The sequence below is a fragment of the Anarhichas minor genome, unplaced genomic scaffold (genome assembly GCF_050575085.1).
Source record: "Anarhichas minor isolate MPS153535 unplaced genomic scaffold, ASM5057508v1 ptg000080l, whole genome shotgun sequence".
NCBI classification, from domain to species: domain Eukaryota; kingdom Metazoa; phylum Chordata; class Actinopteri; order Perciformes; family Anarhichadidae; genus Anarhichas; species Anarhichas minor.
This window is the reverse complement of record NW_027466526.1, coordinates 137146-155337: the sequence shown is the minus strand read 5'-3', so window position 1 is coordinate 155337 and position 18192 is coordinate 137146. Positions and strand designations below refer to the sequence as shown.

The following is an 18192-nucleotide window of genomic DNA, read 5'->3' as shown; positions in this document are numbered from 1 at the left end:
CTTGTAGCAAGGGCATAAAAGTTAACAGTGGGATTTGAGCAGGCGCTCCCCACATAGTAGCCTACATTTGACAATGAACTGATATGAAATCCTTGGACTTCAGGAGTCAAACAGATGCATGCAACATTTTGAAATGTCTTTGTTCTCTTTTTGCTGTTGGATTAATCAAAGTTGGATGGATATTGTTTTACGACATTTGAGAGACAAAGCCAATTTGGCTGCTGTAGAACCAATAATATCATATTCGTAAGATAAATGCATGATAACTCTCTTTTGCCACACTATGTGATGAAAGCTGTAAACTCCACAGCCGTTGCAGTCACAGCTTACACATCTGTGTCTGTGTTGGCTTGTATTCACAGAGGTCATCATTTTAAACCTCAGTGCAGTTGCAGCATTTTCCAAGGACTCTGTTCCACTGGTTTCCTGATCTGTGGTTGAAAGGCTGGGGTAGTAAGGGATGACGAAATGGGGAAAAATCTGTTGTGGAGATCATTGTAGCAACATCAAACACATCAGATGGACTGATGAAATGCAACATGAGACTTGAATGCGCACACAGGTGTGCACAAATCAGTGCATTCACACAGACAGACATTCAGTTGCACATGGATAATCTCTGTCTTTCCAGCTTCCACGCTCACCAATTATTGTCCCGCATACACACGTCCCCTTTGTACTGTGTTGATACAGGCATTCACACATATGCATACACGCTGACCCTGGGCCAGACACAGCCTCACGACTGCCACTGTGTCAGCCTGTTTCTGTCAGCCAAGGACCTCACACTCCACTCCCAGTGAAGAAAAAAAAAACGTGAGTCAATTAAACGTATTTTAGGGAAACTACTTTTTCTGCCAAGAACAGTTACAGTCCAAACACTCTGTGCCAGTTGACTGTCAACACAGATGTGGTGCATGTTTGGAGAGACTGAGAGAGACAAAGAGAGGCAGAGACCAAGTAATCTCCAAGGAAAAGTATCTGTCTCCTTCTCAAAGAGAGAGACTAAGTTAGAGAGAGAATAAGGTCAACCGAAGAAAACCTGTGCTGAACCTTTACAGATTTATAATAGGCTTTCCCATAACTTATCCCCTAAAATCGAAAGCATAAGGCACTGGTACATAAAGTGGGGGCCTCTGTAACAGCAGTTTCACAGAGTGAGAAGTATTCATTACATTTAAGAACGTACTTTTAAAAAAGATTTGTTACACTTCATATTTAGATAATGCTTTGGATATTTAGATTTCTCATACCCGTGCATACTGAAGTAATGGATAGAGTATGTATAGAGTGAGTAAGGAATACCTACACTTTGAGAACTGTGAGCGTATACATTGTTTACAAAAGAGATGCCACCTCCTTTCATCCTCACATCAGCTCTTTTGTTTGAAACTCTTTCTATCCGACCAAGTCTGATTTAGATTTTGCTGAGATAATGTCTGACGCTGAACAGGAAAACAGATGTTGAACATGAAGAAACACGGCCAGTAATTGTGCCTCGCAGAGGTTTAGGATGGGGTCAGGTTCGCAGTGACCCCAGAGTAAAATCTTGACTAATTGCTGACAGAGACAGATTGGAAAGCTAAGCGGAGAGCTGGTAATAATACGACTGCAGCCCTATAGGCTACTTTTTGAGTGGAGGAGAACATGTCAGCTGTTGAGGTGTTGGACACCAACAATATATACTCCACAAGTCACTTTTAAATATTTTATGACACAAGTACAGCTACTTGAATTAAGGCTCAGAAAGTAGGTATAACAAGTCAAACATGTATATTTCTGCAAAATAAAGCATATTTTTGCCCATGCTAAATAGATCCTAAAGAGCCAGCACTGTAAAGCTAACAGGACCTTTCTGTTTTGCCTCTAGTCAGGTTTGATCAGAACACAGGATGCAGACTATTTTCTGAGACCCGTGTCCCACCGCCTGGCCCAGAGAGGGAACTTCACAGCACCCTCCAGTCACCAGCCACACATCCTCTACAAGAGCGAGAGGGACACCCGTACGGAGCAGAGAGCTCACGACCCTCGGGTGCTTCAGAAGAGATCCCCAGATTCAACTCATCACAAATCACAGGGACACTTTGTCACCAAGAGATCCACAAACTCACAGGCAGACCCCACCACCTACAGCACAGTTCATGAAGATCAACAAGGTGACATCAGTCACGGTGACCAGATGGAGCATCATGACAGCGGCCATCACCGCAGCAGCCATCGCCATGAGAATGACCACAGACACGGGGAGAAGCAAAGGCAACACTTCTGCGGGAGACGGAAGAAATGTATGTAAGGGCAATTTCTCATTCTAATCCACGCGTAGCATGCGGTGTTATTATAAACTGCCCTCTCATATACCACTCTCATCTTCATGTTGAGATGCATTAAACAGTCCTGTAACTGCTTCACATGCATAAATCAAGTAAACAGGGAGACAGAGTGTTATTTACACTCTACAAATCAAAGTAGGCACTTAGGACATAGAGATGAGTAAAACATTGCATGAACCCTTTTTTGCACCGATGTCTTTTTTTATGTTTCAACAACTCAATACGATTTTTTAATCAGGTTAATCTTACTCCTCACCTATATAATTGCCTTTGGATATTGTTTTTTACTTTAACTCGTAAACCTAGATTATGTGACATGTTTTGTTCTGGAACATGTCATGTAGTCATTTTGCCCTTTCCAATCCCTCAAATGAAAATGGTTAACCTAAGACTGCTCCCACCTGGACATATGTCTCACGTTGCACGTTTTAGGCAGTATAATAATAATAATCTTTACTCTCCAGATATAACTAAATTAGTGGTTTGAACTCAAAAAAGTGAAGCCACATTTCAAAGAATTATCACATCACTTCATAGAGAAAAGAAAAAAGATTGACATATAATAATAATTCTATTTGTTGACATTTACGGTTAAATATGTTCGCAGATAGCCTCCAAGGCGTTGGATGGTGTAAGAGAACCACACCACCATTAATTTGTTGCCATATTAATGTTATTGCAATAAATGCCTGTTATCATATATTCACTTAGTGCTTCATAAATTCACTAGTACTTACAGTATTCATGGACTAAAAACAACACATGGTGCATCGTTTGCGACACAAGATTAGAACGAGCACATTCTGTGCTAACTTGCTGTCATCAACACGTCATTAACCACTGCTGTGCTAAATAGAGAGAACAAGATGTGTATTTTTACTGACTTAACAAGAAGCTACATTATAAATCCATACTGATTTTTTTTTTTTTTTGAGGTGACAGCATTTTTGACTTATCAGTCATTTTTTAACTGAGTTACTAAGATTTTGTAACCTTTGAACACAATGCTAAATCAACATGTTTGGTAAATTTCCTTGAAAAAGGATCCTGAGCTTTCTGTGAAGGTTTCGATTTGTTTTTCACGTGATGACTAATGTTTCTTCAGAAGAATATTATCTCAATCTCTATTGACATTCGTGACGTGACCTGTGAAAGGTCAAGGGAAATGTTTTATTTTCACTTGACACTGTGACAAATGTTTGCTCTCAAGGAATTACCACAAGATCAGTTGACATTGCTGGTGTCACAGGGGTCATTTGAAAGAGAGCAGGCGAGGATTGGACTGGTACCACCACCATTACCCCTGCAGAACCCCAGCTGTCTGTTCCCTGGGAAAACACGATAATGTTTACATTCCCATAGCATGACATCACTGAACACCTGGGCCATGTTTTAGTCAAATAGGCACATAGGTCGCTCACCTGCTGTCCGCCTACATAAGCAAACTTTCTAGCCTTTATAGTTTATCGCAGCCAAGCAGTGAACGTTTTGATGACCTGGAAACGTAGACGAAAAGATTTGAGGTGATAATGTCCCAAGCTACATTAGTTTTAGGCTGTGCTTATCTTTGACTTGTGAGTACTATTGAGAAGTGAGGATGAATGTTAGACTGGTTCCCAAAGGCGACACAGCTTTCAAAAGGAGAGTCAAAAACAGGGCAGAGCTGGGAATTTGATGTCAAGATTAAGTGTGTGTTTGTTTGAGTCACATGTTCACTTAACAAAGCACTGATAAGTTTTCACAATAAGCTTGTATTGTGAATTCATCGCGATTTACGTCATACTTTTTTAAGAATACAGCTTCCTTTTTGAGGAAAAACAGCTTATCTTATTTGTGACACGCTGACATAACACTCAAAATGACCTTCATTAACAATGTTTGTAAAGTGGTTAAAAACAGAGATAAGCTAATACATGAATTGAATTAAGAATTGGCCCTTGTCCATCATTATCGCATTTTCTGTTATGTCTACAGAATATGAAATTTCTCAGATCTCTTTGATGGATTGGCTTTTATTAATGTCAAGGTAATGTCAACGTAAAGCTTTTATATAGTAGTTGCATATGAGAACATTTGACTCGCTAGCTGCTGCTAATGTACAACCACATACTGTGGTTTCACACTTGACTTAATAGTAGCAACAAAAAAAAAAACTCAGTTTGCAGTTTATCCATGACACCAGTTCATGAAAGTGAGAGTATAGTTAATCATCCACAATGGTTGTCAGCTACTTGCCAGAATCGCTGGTTAACACTCACAAGCGAAGTTGGCCAATTGGCCAATGGCTATTGGTTCATTTCATATTGTAAAACTTATAATCAGCTGTCGGAAGGAAGGATTGTATATCTGCAATGGACGTCATAACCGCCTTTAACTTGTTATTATATGCGCTTTTGTTTATTGCTTTCATCAATCGTTTAGATCCCACTATACTCAGTGTGATCCTATTCATGTTGACTCTGTAGCCACAGTGTGCTTCATTCAGTTTCATTCAGATTGTTTTGTCGTTGTTATATTTTTTTGTTCACTCCCTTTATTCTGCATCCTGTTCTATTCAGACATGCCCAAACCTCCAGAAGAGGATGCCTTTATCCTTCCAGATGAGTACAAGTTCATCCTGAGGAACAAAAGAGCGGTGCCAATGAAGGACCAGGCCAATCAGAAGCTCAATGTGGAGACGCTGGTGGTGGTGGACAGGAAGATGATGGACAACCACGGTCACGAGAACATTACCACATATGTTCTTACTGTGCTTAATATGGTGAGGGAATCCTACTCATAGGAGCCAACAGAAAAGGTGTGATACTTTGTGTTAAGTACCAATTAGCAAATGTTAGCATGCTAACACACTACTCTAAGAACATGGTAAACATTAAACCTGCTAAACATCAGCGTGTTGACAAAATGTCATTGTGAGCATGTTAGCATGCTGATGTTAGCATTTAGCTCGACACACTCTCCCAGAGCTGCTAGCATGGCCTGCTCAATCTTATTCTTATGAAAAAGAAACGTGATGTAGGATATGTTTTTCTACTAGCTACGCTTTGTCTTTATGCAAGGGAGAGAATCTTGCTATGCATCAAACATATATGTCGTGAAGTAGATTCGACATAACATCAAAGTCTATTATTTAGCAGTGGCATATTTCCTCTCATCACACAAAGTTTTGGCCTGGATCAGCAGAGATTGATTTGGAAGCCATACATGAATTAATTTGAAGTTTGCATTAGCTTAGTGTTTAGTGACTTGAACACCCCTGTATTCCATTCTCACTTATCAGAAAGAGCACATCTAAAAACATGAAACTGATACCTGGGTGAGATCATCGCCGCGACACTCTCAGCTGATCCGCAAGCAAATTCCGTCACGGTCGTTTTGCTACTTAATGAGTGACTGACAAATCCAAAGATAATCCGTCTATTTTGAAAACATAGTTCCCTCTTGTAGAAATCCAAGTTGGAGCAGTCACAGCCCGCCTCAGAGGAGTCACCTAAATGCAGTATGGAGTTTCACAAAAAATACCCAACCCCCTACCCGAGCTGCCAGCTCTCATGGGCCTCAAAAAGGTTATTTAATATTTGTCAAAAATGTAATCTGATATGCCGTTCCAGCATTTGCGTAGATTTATGTTTTCTTCGCGGCAAAGTGGAAAGTCTTCAAAGGCGTTAATTACAAATTTAAAAAACACACTGCACATTATGTAGCACTAAACACTCAAGCTCTATGGAAACTGTTTCACTGAATCTGTTGAATTTTGCAAATCTGGAGCTCTGTCAAACAATGGTGTTCCAGGAGACCTTAGTTTAAGTAGTGGTTTTCATTGACTCTTTGACCTCTATATTTAGCTTGAATTTGGTAAAAAACCACAGCCATGTGTCTTCAAATGAGTCAGTGCAGAGGAAGACCAAACATAAGGAACGAATGAGAGTGTTGCTGAATGGGGGGGGGGGGGGCCTGGCACCGGAGGTATTCAAAGGGCCCGAGAGAAAGACTGAGCGAACAAGAGCAACAGATCAGGAGTCGACCTTCAAAGCCCAGAGTGTTATGATTGATGGTCATATATTCGTGAGTACTAGAAGCTGAATTGAGAACAGCAGTTGTGGCTGTCATACCTCAGCGATACTATCAAAAGGGGTTTCCTTGTTATTTCTACAGGAATGCCAAGGTGTGTTGTCTCATACACTTTACACAGACCTCTCTATTGTCTACATGGCACAAGAACTTATAGATCCTGAGTACAACACTATCAAAATCAGGTCTTAATGTAGAGTTGGTACACTTGACCCATACTGATTCTCATTGTGTCAGTCCAGATACCTTTTTGAAGAAGTCTTTATTTCTGAATCTTAATATTTGAATGACTAATCCTGCTTGTCTGAAGACAGAATACTTCCAATCCAGTACAAAGCTCTTTGAAAAGTCATGTTCAAAAGTTACATATGCTCACCTCCCCCACTCAACACTACATCAGGTTTAACTGGATAACAGTGCCTGTGTTTGATAAAAATGCATTGACTGTCTTGTAGCCAAAACCGATGAGGCAATTGTAGACAGTTGAAATGCATTTTTGTAAACAATGGTGTTAATAATTCGATAATGTCTGTTTGTGTGCCCTAGGTCTCCAGTCTCTTCAAAGACGGTACAATAGGGGGGAACATCAACATAGTGATAGTTGGCCTTGTGCTTCTGGATGAAGAGCAGGTGAGCAGCTCAAAGCATGTAAGCATTATCAGGTGAAAACCCTAATATGTCCAAAAATCCAGCTATTAAAACAGCTACACTGTAACTGGTGGCTGAATTTTTGGTTTGTGTGGTTGAAGGTTTTGGAAATTCCTTTGAATTCATACTGTTAAAGGGACTTCAAGAGCACCAAAAACAGTGTGTGAGCTTCAGACCAAGGGAAAGCAAAACACAAAAAACTGCCAAGAACAGATCATTTGTTTGTTTGTTTGTCTATATGCCTCGAGGCCCAGCTCTCTTAGGTCTCCTGGGGTTGACAATTACAGTGGTTAATTATAGGGTGCACATTTCCTTGGATCTTTGCCAGATTTAGGAGGGAAATTATCTCAGAGTGCGGGAGAATGAAGGATACTTTGAGTGCACGAGAAAAAGAGGGAGCAGGAAACAGATGGGGCACTGTCAGCGAAAAGAGTCAAGGAGGCAGAGGTGAACGGCTTCTGGTTTCCATCCACCTGTGATGTTAATAGATTTCAATCTTCCTTAAGAGGCAATTATCTGCGGGAAGCATGCCAAAAATGGCAAAAATATCCCAGACGTTTGTCTTCCTAGTAGAAACACTTAAACGATCAGTGTGCCCTCTGACATCTTCATATTGCCTTTATCACATATGTCTAAAGATCTTGGTAATTGAATGTGAAGAACAGGCAAGGATCTGGTAAAAAGATTAGCAATACATGTATTTGCATTGCCTTCCGTTCTTCTGTTTATGTTATGAGGTGGTTTGATTAACGTCTGTCAACACAGGGGGAAGGGGAAAGGTAATGTCATTCATTCGACCAACTGTTTTACCATTTAAATCCATAACACTTTGAGCTCACAGCTTACCTTCCATAAAGACAACGTTGTCTCTATTTCTGCCTACTTTTATCTGCTTTATCTCACAGGATGGCTTGGTGATCAACCACCATGCAGACCACACACTGAACAGCTTCTGCCACTGGCAGTCCACTCTTGGAGGCAGAGAGGGCAGACACCACGACCACGCCATCCTCCTCACAGGACTTGACATCTGCTCTTGGAAGAATGAACCCTGTGACACTCTTGGTAGGCTACATCCTCAACATTAACATCAGTTACAAAATGCCTGAAAGTGTAATTTAAACAATGTAAATACCCCGAAAAAAAGCAAGGACAAGAAGAAAACGCTGAATCAAATGGTAAAATAAGGACAAGTAAGAAAGTGTTTTTCGACACACTCAAGCCACCTGTCTTAAGTCACATAAATACCATCTGTCCTTATTTTGTTATTTGTTGTTTCTTGCTCTTGATAGAAAGATGGTATTCTCTCTTGCTGTCTTTCTCTGGGAAGGTGCCCCCGTCCTCTGTCTCGCGATGTGACCGAGGGTCATATCAGCCAAACCAGATGTTGAAAAATCTACAGCTTTCAGATCTTTTTAGCTCCACAGTATTACACACTGTATATAATGTAAAAATAGTATACGTTTAACAGCAGATACAAATTAAAATGATTACTATTAGCATAAAAAGCATTGTCAAATTCAAAACATACATTGCTGCATTAATGCAGGTGCAACATCACAGGAATATAAGAAAATTGCACGTACTAATCATGTTTTCACTGAATTCACAGAGCATTCAGAACGTGCTTTTTAGCTATATCTGTACAGACCAAGCTTACTTTAAACATACTCACACATATCGTGAGTGTAGACCATCTAACTAACTAACAACAGCTTGTTTGTGGTAATGACCATGCAAACACATTGTTGTCTTCCCCACTGTGAGAAAAAACTTCTCTATCCCAGAGTTATACTCAAACACACACACATACACACACGTACACACAAACGCACATTCCCTTCAAACCCCAGTTAGAGTTAAGTTTAGACTTCAAAGTGTTGAGGCTAGCATTAGCCCTAATTGTTGCTATGAAAGCCCAGTTCAAAGGTCTGTGTGTGTCTCTGGGTGTTTGCAGTCAAAAAATGAGTTATTTCTAACTAATTTCCCAAAGGTGCAAGGCAAAATGACCATTAGAGCTACCGGTCAGTATATAACACAGTTTATTTGCATTATTGTTACAGCCCTATCTCTCAATGTTTTCCTCTATATTTCAAAACCAGTATATAATATCAATGATCTACCTCTCTCCTGACACAAAAAGGGAACTTAATGGTAGTTCTCACAGTCAATCTGTCTGCTTGTGGTTAATACCATTATTCACATTAGCAATGTACATGAGAACATTACTTTTGGGGTTTTGTGCTCTATGGCAAATGACTTAGACCCGTAAAATAACAAAACACCAGGCTAAATTCTCCCTGAGACACCGAGACAAAAACATTAAGAGAGGCCCCCATGGGTATTATCCTTTTTGATTCAAAGCCAGGGGGGCCGTGTGTGTGTGTGTGTGTGTGTGAGTGTGTGTGCAGGTGTGTGTGTGTGTGTGTGTGTGGGTGTATGTGACAGAAGGAGAATGGACAGAGGGAGGCATAAAGGGAGCTGAATAGTAAAAGGGAGTTTAATAAATGAGAGATGTGAGAAAGAAGTGAAGACATAAAGAATGTTTTAAAGTGACGTGAAAGGTAGCAGGGGATCTAGGAAGGTTTCCATGGAGTCCCATATTTTAACATGTGGAAGGGTTTTAACCCAGTTCTGATGTGTTTGATATTTTTTATTCATGCAGTGTGAGACTGGGGTGAGTCTTGTGCTTCCCATCTGAGAGAATCATGTTGGAGTTAAAAAGTTCTCTTTTTGTTGAGCAGGAGTAAATACAGCTTGACAGTGGTTATTATAATCAATCAATTACAGTTTATGTTGGAATGGAGTGAGTTACCATTGATGAAGTAATTCAGGTGTGATGTAAAATTTGTGAAATTATATCACTGGTTTTGCAGGTTTTGCTCCAATTAGTGGGATGTGCAGCAAGTACCGGAGCTGTACCATTAATGAGGACACAGGCCTGGGTCTGGCATTCACTATCGCGCATGAATCCGGACACAAGTAAGGATTTCCATCCTTTTCATTAGTGCATGATGACAAAAAAGAAAGTGCTAAAAAAAATGATGTCTGGTGGTGGAGTTAAGGCGTCAACCATGATCCACAATGTCCAGCCATGGGCTTTTTCTTGCATTGCCCCATACTTATGGAGCACTGTTGTCTTAACTTGTAAATACTTTTTGTATCTTATGTACACTCCTTAGTTTTGGAATGGTCCATGATGGTGAAGGGAACGTTTGTAAGAAGTCAGAAGGCAACATCATGTCTCCCACATTAGCGGGTCACAATGGTATCTTCTCCTGGTCTGACTGCAGCCGCCAGTACCTCAGCCGCTTCCTCAAGTAAGCAGACATATTTCATATTACTGCTTTGGTTTTGTGGTTTTGCTGACACAATGTTAAAATAATTGATTTAAGTAGCACTTATTCTTAGAAAATGACATTTATGGATATGACCGCTTGAAGAGGCACATTAAGTTTTCACAACAGAAGAGCTCAATCACATCCATATGGCACATTGATAAAGATTAATGAGCAAATCCTCATGCCAGCCTTTGTTAAGTGCTCATGCAACACAGACACAAAGCACTGTGTCAGTTTATTTAACAGACTTAATGAAGCAAGGAGCCCGCTGGTAATTGCCATTTTGAACATGCCTTGTGTTTGTATTATTCCACACGTGTTATTGATAGAAAAAACATGTCAGCAGCAGATATATCAGCTAACTATTATGGGACTTGATTTCGCAAAAAACAATGACCAACAGGCCTACTGTATGTACTGTGCGTGTGTGGGAGGCTGGAATATATAGCTGACATAGCAACTAAGTGATATGTGGTGCTGCTATTCTCCTGTAAGTGTTGTTTTACAGACTGCGTACTATTATGTGTCAACGTATGCGTGGGGGAAAGTGTGCGAGGGGGGGAAAGTTATGTGTGTGTTTGTGCAATAACTGCATTTCCATGCATACAGCGTGCTCATCCATGTGAGGAAAACTAGCATCACAGGCATAGCGTCCATGTGTCTGGCTGTGTTTCTATGTGTCTGTGCATGTGTGTGTGTGTGCTTGAAACGAGATAGCTCAGAGCCAGTGCCCGCCACTAAATTTACCAGTGTGTTAACTGAACTGTCAGGTCCCCCCTCTCAGAGTGGTGGAGACAGACAGTGTATTTCCTCGCTGAGTTATTAGAGCTGGGGTGACCTCACCCTTGTTAGGCCTGTCAGCCTTATATTAAACTCCCGTCATCCCCTGAGGCCACGTGGAGGGAATCTCTTCACCACTGAAACAACCAGGGGACGTCTTCCTGTACAACCACTTCATGATAAAAATGCTGAAATGCTGTACGTTTTCCTAATTGCAAACAACAGAGGGTTATGATATTTAAATGTTTTGATCTAAATGTTTCTCATTGAGTTAACTGAGACTGCTAAATGTCTAAGCCATCATCTGTTACGGAGGGGGAGTTTACATCACACTCACTCTAAATCTGCCTTCCCTCAGTCAGCCATGACAGTGAGGTCTGCACCAACACTGTATGTATAGGCAGATGCTTTATCTGACCTCTTTGTCATGCTCTAAAATGGATGGACAACTTCCATGGCAGGGGAAGCAAAATCCCCTTCAAAGCCACTTGAAGTTATTTTGTGAGCATTGGTGAAACCCATTAGAAAGCCAGTGATACATGAAAGTTACAAGATTCTCTTGAGGTCCCATTTCTTTTCCCAGGGTCAGACATGCTGCAAATGACACAGTTCGGCCCATTTGTCACATTATAGCCAACATCTGAGGTGACGTATTTATATCTCTTGTAGAAGCTTTTTGTCTTGTGCCGTTTTATTCGAGTGATTGCCAAGATAAGATCAACACCATTCTCAATTCCGTACGATAAGTACGCAGCTGGACCCAGCAGATGATAAGTTTAGCTCAGCATAACAACTGGACACAGAAAGCTTGGCAATGTACAACGGAAGGAAATCTGTGTTAATCAGTGACTTCTGAATCTAACAGATTAACACGGTATATCGCGCTTCTGAACAAAATCTGTATGAAGTGTAACAACAGCAATTTGCTGTTTTATGAGGGGCCTGACTATTTCTTGGCCTCAACCTGTCACGTCCGAGGGGCAGATCTGAGACTCAAGCGCAGACACAGACACTGGAGACAAGGTGAAGTTGAAAAATAAGATTTTTTACTTAAAAAGTCATTAACGGAAACTGAAAACGACTCCAACGGAGCGGGCAAAAAGATCCACAATCACAAAAAAAAGGCAAAGGAACAAACCAGGAGCAAACGCTGGAGCACCGAGCAAACACGAGGGAGACACAAAACTGGAACTGACAGGGGAACGAACAAGGACGATCTGACAACCAGAACGGGGAAAGCAGGGGAGTATATACCGTATGTGTGGGGTGATGAGAAGATTGAAGGCAGCTGGGTGGACTGGGCAGGTGAGTAGGATGAGTGCAATCAGGGGAAACACACAGACACAGAGACAGAGGGTACATCCCAAGTCTCTTAATTCTCATTTCCTCGCTCCTCGATCCTCGCTTGAACCGGAAGTTGTTCTGCGCCGCCATATTGACGGCCGTCCCAAAGCTCTTATTTAGCTCTGAGGATCGAGGATGGAGGAAGGAGGAGGGATCTCTGAGGAGCCATGAGCGAGGACCCACGAGAACAGACTTACAGGAAGTCCTTTAACGGCCGACACGCCCCCTCATTGTTCATCAGTCATGTGATTGGACGCTGCAGCCGATCGGACTGATGAGATTTTTTTCAACATGTAAACAGTGAAGACGGATCACAGATTAAACTCAAGCTTTATATTTGATTCAACATCTGGTTTAAATAAATGTTCATTGTAGACTGAACAACAAAAGGACCACAAACAACTTTCTTCATTTATTAGAAAGATTTGTGTTTTCATGATCTGAACTTTTATTATGGAAACAATTAAAGTCAGAGGGAACTGGAGAGACGAAACACTTTATACATCATTTATCATCATTTCATTCAGTCACGTGAGGCTGTTCATTCCTGATTGTCGGGTTTGATGAGTTTTATCATTTAAGAGAAACAATAATCATATTCTGGGTTATTTAATATCGACGTCACAATCTGAATTTCAAAACGTACAGACGCAAATAATTCATAAATAAGACGATCGCATTCCGCCGGTAGAAATGGATCCTGTGCTTATAAATAGAACACAGGACACAGTTTGTTAACAGACTACAGAGAGAAACACCTCTACAGTGGTGATTACTGTCTTTATTAGTTATTAGTATTATTAGTTCCTATCATTAAGTACAGTGATAGGGGTACAGACTTAGGGGGGGGGGGGCTAGATGCCCCCCCCCCTAAGTCAACTGGCTGCTAAGTGGTTTTTTTAGGTGGTAATTCACCTGTGACCACTGATCCTTTTGCCAGTCTTGTAATTGGCCTTATATCATTAAGACTTTTTCCCTTCCCACATAACATCATTTTGCTGTCTTCATGTTTGATATAGCAACAAACCATGATTTTGGAAGAAATGAGTCAGGGGATCTGCAGGGAATCCCAGAAAAGAACGGTGCTTTTCTCCTTTTTTTTCTTTTTCTTTTGATCTTTTCTTTTCATCCACAGCTGATGATAATCCCATGGCGTTCAGTGCTTACAGCATCAAAACATTTCCTCTGAAGGCTCTCACAGTCTCACTAGTGAATATTAAAAGCTAGTCTAAAGTGTGTCTGTTACGTTGGCCTTGTAATTTCATGTGAGACTGACTGCCTGCAGGCGTGCTCCACAGGCCTTACTTGTGCTGATGCGTGTACACTGTAAATGTAATGTATTTTTCAGAAACCTTACTATGTGACTAATGTTGAAAATCTGAATATTGCACTTGCAGAAGAGTCATTGTTCTCTGTCGACACAAAGGACCCATAAAGCGATGGAAGATCTCCATCTCACACACAAACACACACACAGACGCACAGACACACAGACACACTCTGCTAAAGCAATCATGACCACTCACTAGCACGATGAACCTTTCCAACATATTTTGCCTTTTCATGCTCTTTCCACCATATTGTTGTATTATATTCCCCTGACTGCAGTGTATAAGCAGTAAAACATCTCTGTATAATAACCAGTGCTATCAGTTAACATTGGAAACCCCCCGCTGGTGTTAGGATATGAGCGATATGGGCACGTGTTTTATATGTCCGTCATAATTGAGCCCCTGATGCATTAAACCCCTTACTCTTACTTAGGGTTTGAGTTTGGCAGCATTGTTATGTTACCACAGCAACACTTTACAGCACTCTCCAAAGTCAGAAGCAGTGGAGCATCATGGACTGGTGCTCCCCGTTTCGGAATTTCTGTGTGCACAGCATGGAGCCTTATTTACATTTATAAAGTACTGAATCACATGTCTGTTTGGCTGTTTGCATGTCTCCATACATGTTGTTTATCACCAGTTGTTTCAAGATTAATGATAAATTCTGCTTTCTTTTACGGTCCTCCGCTGACCTATTCACCTCCACTCGCCTTGCTGCTCTGCTCCTCTTCTATCACTTTTGTTGACCTAATTATTCTTCCTTGTCCTGTGTCCTCTCTTTTCTTCATATCTCTCCTTTCCTTTACCTACTTTTCCATTACTTCCTCTTTTATTCTCTTCCCCCCCCCAGTTCTGCCCAGGCCGTGTGCTTATCAGATGAACCCAGAGCGGTCAAGGAGTATCGGTACCCCGAGAAGCTGCCTGGCGAGCTGTACGATGCAGACACACAGTGTAAATGGCAATTTGGGGAGAAGGCCAAACTGTGCACCCTGGACTTTAAGAAGGTACAATTGATTTTGACACAATTATGCCTCCCCATGCAAATTTAAAAACAGGTTCAAAATCCCATGCCATGCTATAATTCTCTCTGGGTTTTTTTCAGCACACACACACACACACACACTAAAACTCGAGTGCTCAATTACTTTAAAACAATGTGGTGGCAATTGTTCCCTAGGAAAAAAAACAGTGAGAGAGATTGAGAGCAGGATGGCGGGAATGAGGTCGAGGAAAAAAGGAAGAATGAAGGAAAGAGGAAGGAAAAGAGAAACTGATTAGGATTGAATTCCCGCATGTGCTCATACACACACAAGCATACATACTGTACTCTCTCACACATAAAATAAACAGTGAGAGTTATAATGCTGCTCATGAAATGCTCACTGGGATGGATGACTAAATATACACTGGAGCATTGCCAATGGGAATCTCTCCTTGTTGCGCTCCCATTGACTCATTATTGCTGATGTTACTGTTTGAGAGACGCTGCCTGAGTCCAGATAGGATTTAGATTACTTCAGTGTTTAATGGCACCTTATAGATGTTTTAAATTGTTGGTGGTCTTGCATCTGGATTGGTGATCTTCCTAGGAACAACAACGGTACCCCACCTGAACCTCATAAGATGCACCTGCCCTTCCAAAAGACAAAAAAAAAGAGGAGTCAATGGCTATTTATTAGTTGTTGTTTTTGAGACAGCAGTTTCTTTTGCTGTTATTCTGACACAGCTCACGTTTTACTTTGCACGTTAGTCCGGCCCTGCACACTGTGTGCGTACGTGAACTCTTTCAGCAGACCCATTTACACCAAAACAAACTGCCACCATGTTTATCTCCAGGCAGATAGAAATCTAAGGGGCGGTTCACAGGTAAAAATGTGTGGAAAGTACAAGTAATGTCGATTTTATCCTTTTATCCAAAGCGTTCTTAAAGTTAAGCTATTACCGTACTATACTATATCGTCTTAGGCTCTTGGGAACGCTTGCGCACTGTTGAGATGGTGTCTCTTTCCTTCCGCACATCTACATTGACAACAATGGATTTGAGGGCAGCGTGTGATTGGCCCCTTAAACTGCAAGACTATAGCAACATATGTCACAGCATTTCATAAAAGAACTTCAGGCCATGTGATACAATTGTTCTCCTGTGTGCAGCCCTTATGGTCATTTGTGTTGCCATTGATTGAGATGAAGTGAACCTATCTCCCACCGAGGGATTTATTGCGTACTCCACGCTCCAATCCAGTTTATTTATTTATTTTGGCAATGATTCAACCAGCGTTGTTCCTGTCGCACCTTAAACTGATCAACTTTATCTGGATGATGCCACTCATGACTCCTGAATATGCGCAATGGTAAAACTACCTTGTTCCACAGTACATTTTTTAGGCTACAGAATTGTCTTTGTGTAGCAAACATTCTTAAACGTTCTCACAGCTTGTGGTTCACGTTGTTTGGAAACTGAATGGATTGTAATGAGTTGGGACATGGGACGGGACTGGCAAATCCTTTATTGAAGAAGATGTTGGAAAAAGTTTGGAAAGGGGCTTTGAAACGCCTCAGAGATAATTTGTAGGATACCCTTGATATTAGCACATGGTTCCCTACTTAGCCCGCCCGTTTGAACATTGAAACATCTATGCATCATTTCAACTGCAAGATATTTTAGAATTGCTCCCACATGGTTTTGTTTTTGGTCCTGCACTATTTTTTTTCATGCACCTGGTAGCGGCAAGGTGCACAGTCCCCAAGCAGCACTCATGCTCACTGTCTTTCCAGACACTTGTTACTCATGAAAAAAAAAATATGAGAATCGTCCTCAGTGGTGCAATTCATTGTGAAATGAATTCATATTTAATGAAACCTTTTGGGAGGCGATGTCAAGATAAGGTACCGCTGGAGGAGCTAAATGATACTCTCTATGGTGTGTGTGGTTAGATAGAGCTGGGTTACCCTTGCAAAAAGCAAAATAATAAGTGTGGGTGTTTTTCACCTTTTCTCTCTTCAACTCAGTTTCTGTCCCACTCTGTCCATCATCTCTCTCTGTCTTTTACTTCCATCACTCACTCACTCTTTTCCCTGCTTCTCTCTGCTATTTTTACTGCTACAAAAGGCCTGAGCAAGCAAAACAGCTGGACAAATCGGCCTTGGGATGAATTCCATGGTGGTTCTTGGCAGCAACAAGCTGAGGCCGAGGTGCCTGTCAACATCTGCACTGAGTTGTCAAAATCTGATATAGCCATTCAGAAAGTAATATAGTGGATATGTTAAAAAAAAAGCAGCAGGCCATGTTTCTCAAGCAATGTGAACAGGGAAAGCACCCGGTGCTCCCATCTGAATCTTTCAGACCTCTGCTGAGAAACACAGCCATGAAGTCGTGTAAGTTTAAGTCAATTGTACCCTGTTACAATACACACATACTTGCATAGCATCATCTCTGTTCATATCCTTTGTGGGTTCCACATTTTCTGACCTTAAGATGCACTGTATGTTCGGCAAAGAAAATGTATGAAATTACTACATCAGCTTTATCATTCATTATTTTGTCATTTGGCTGGAGAAACAATGGATGTGCATTTTTTTCGTATTAAACTGATGCAAGGTCTGTGGGATGATAAAATGTTGTTATCCTAGCTACTGCATACAGCATAAATATTTTGGAGATACAAGGTTGCTGCACACTGAAAGCTTGCCAGAAGATCATTATTCAGACAATCTCTATTTCAGCAAGTTTCCATCAGCATGTTTTAATAGCTCTCGAGTGGCAAAACAGCAATGTTCGCATTATTTATTGTCCTCCTCATCGCTAGCCTTGTTTACAGCTGTTGTGAGATACTGATACTGAGCACGAGAACATGATAGTAGCGCCGTGTAATTCCCTCCCTGCCTTTCTCCCATCTTGTTCCAGGACATCTGCAAGGCTCTGTGGTGCCACCGTGTTGGGAGGAAGTGTGAGACCAAGTTCATGCCAGCTGCTGAAGGCTCCACCTGCGGCCCTAATATGGTGACTTAACACGTGTATTTGTGTGTGTGTGTGTGTGTGTGTGTGTGTGTGTGTGTGTGTGTGTGTGTGTGTGTGTGAGGGTGGAGGGGGCTGGGCGATATGCTCACAAGCTTGGTCACCTCAAGAGCAGTATCACATGACTTGCATGGGAACCAATTCATTTCCATTGGACTTTTTTATCCTTCGCCTTTGAGGCAATTCAAGTTTTCTTTCCAAAGAACATTTCTAGCAGCTTGCAGGAACATGCAGCTAAATCCTTCTGCAGAATGTCATTATTCATATCTTTGTTTTTTTTTTAAATGCATGCTCCATGCAGGGTGTAGAATTACCGTTTAATCATACCGACA

General features: G+C 41.2%; 1 protein-coding gene across 1 annotated transcript in view; it reads left to right on the top strand.

Annotated features, from left to right (window-relative positions):
* The window catches only part of adamts16 (ADAM metallopeptidase with thrombospondin type 1 motif, 16), a 47686-nt gene that overhangs the window by 10459 nt on the left and 19035 nt on the right, over nt 1-18192 (top strand). Inside the window, exons 4-11 of the mRNA XM_076081409.1 lie at nt 1871-2285; nt 4889-5091; nt 6948-7031; nt 7955-8114; nt 9926-10031; nt 10232-10369; nt 14696-14849; nt 17750-17845. Of these exons, the coding sequence (XP_075937524.1) occupies nt 1871-2285; nt 4889-5091; nt 6948-7031; nt 7955-8114; nt 9926-10031; nt 10232-10369; nt 14696-14849; nt 17750-17845 (1356 nt within the window). The remainder of the gene's footprint in view (nt 1-1870; nt 2286-4888; nt 5092-6947; nt 7032-7954; nt 8115-9925; nt 10032-10231; nt 10370-14695; nt 14850-17749; nt 17846-18192) is intronic.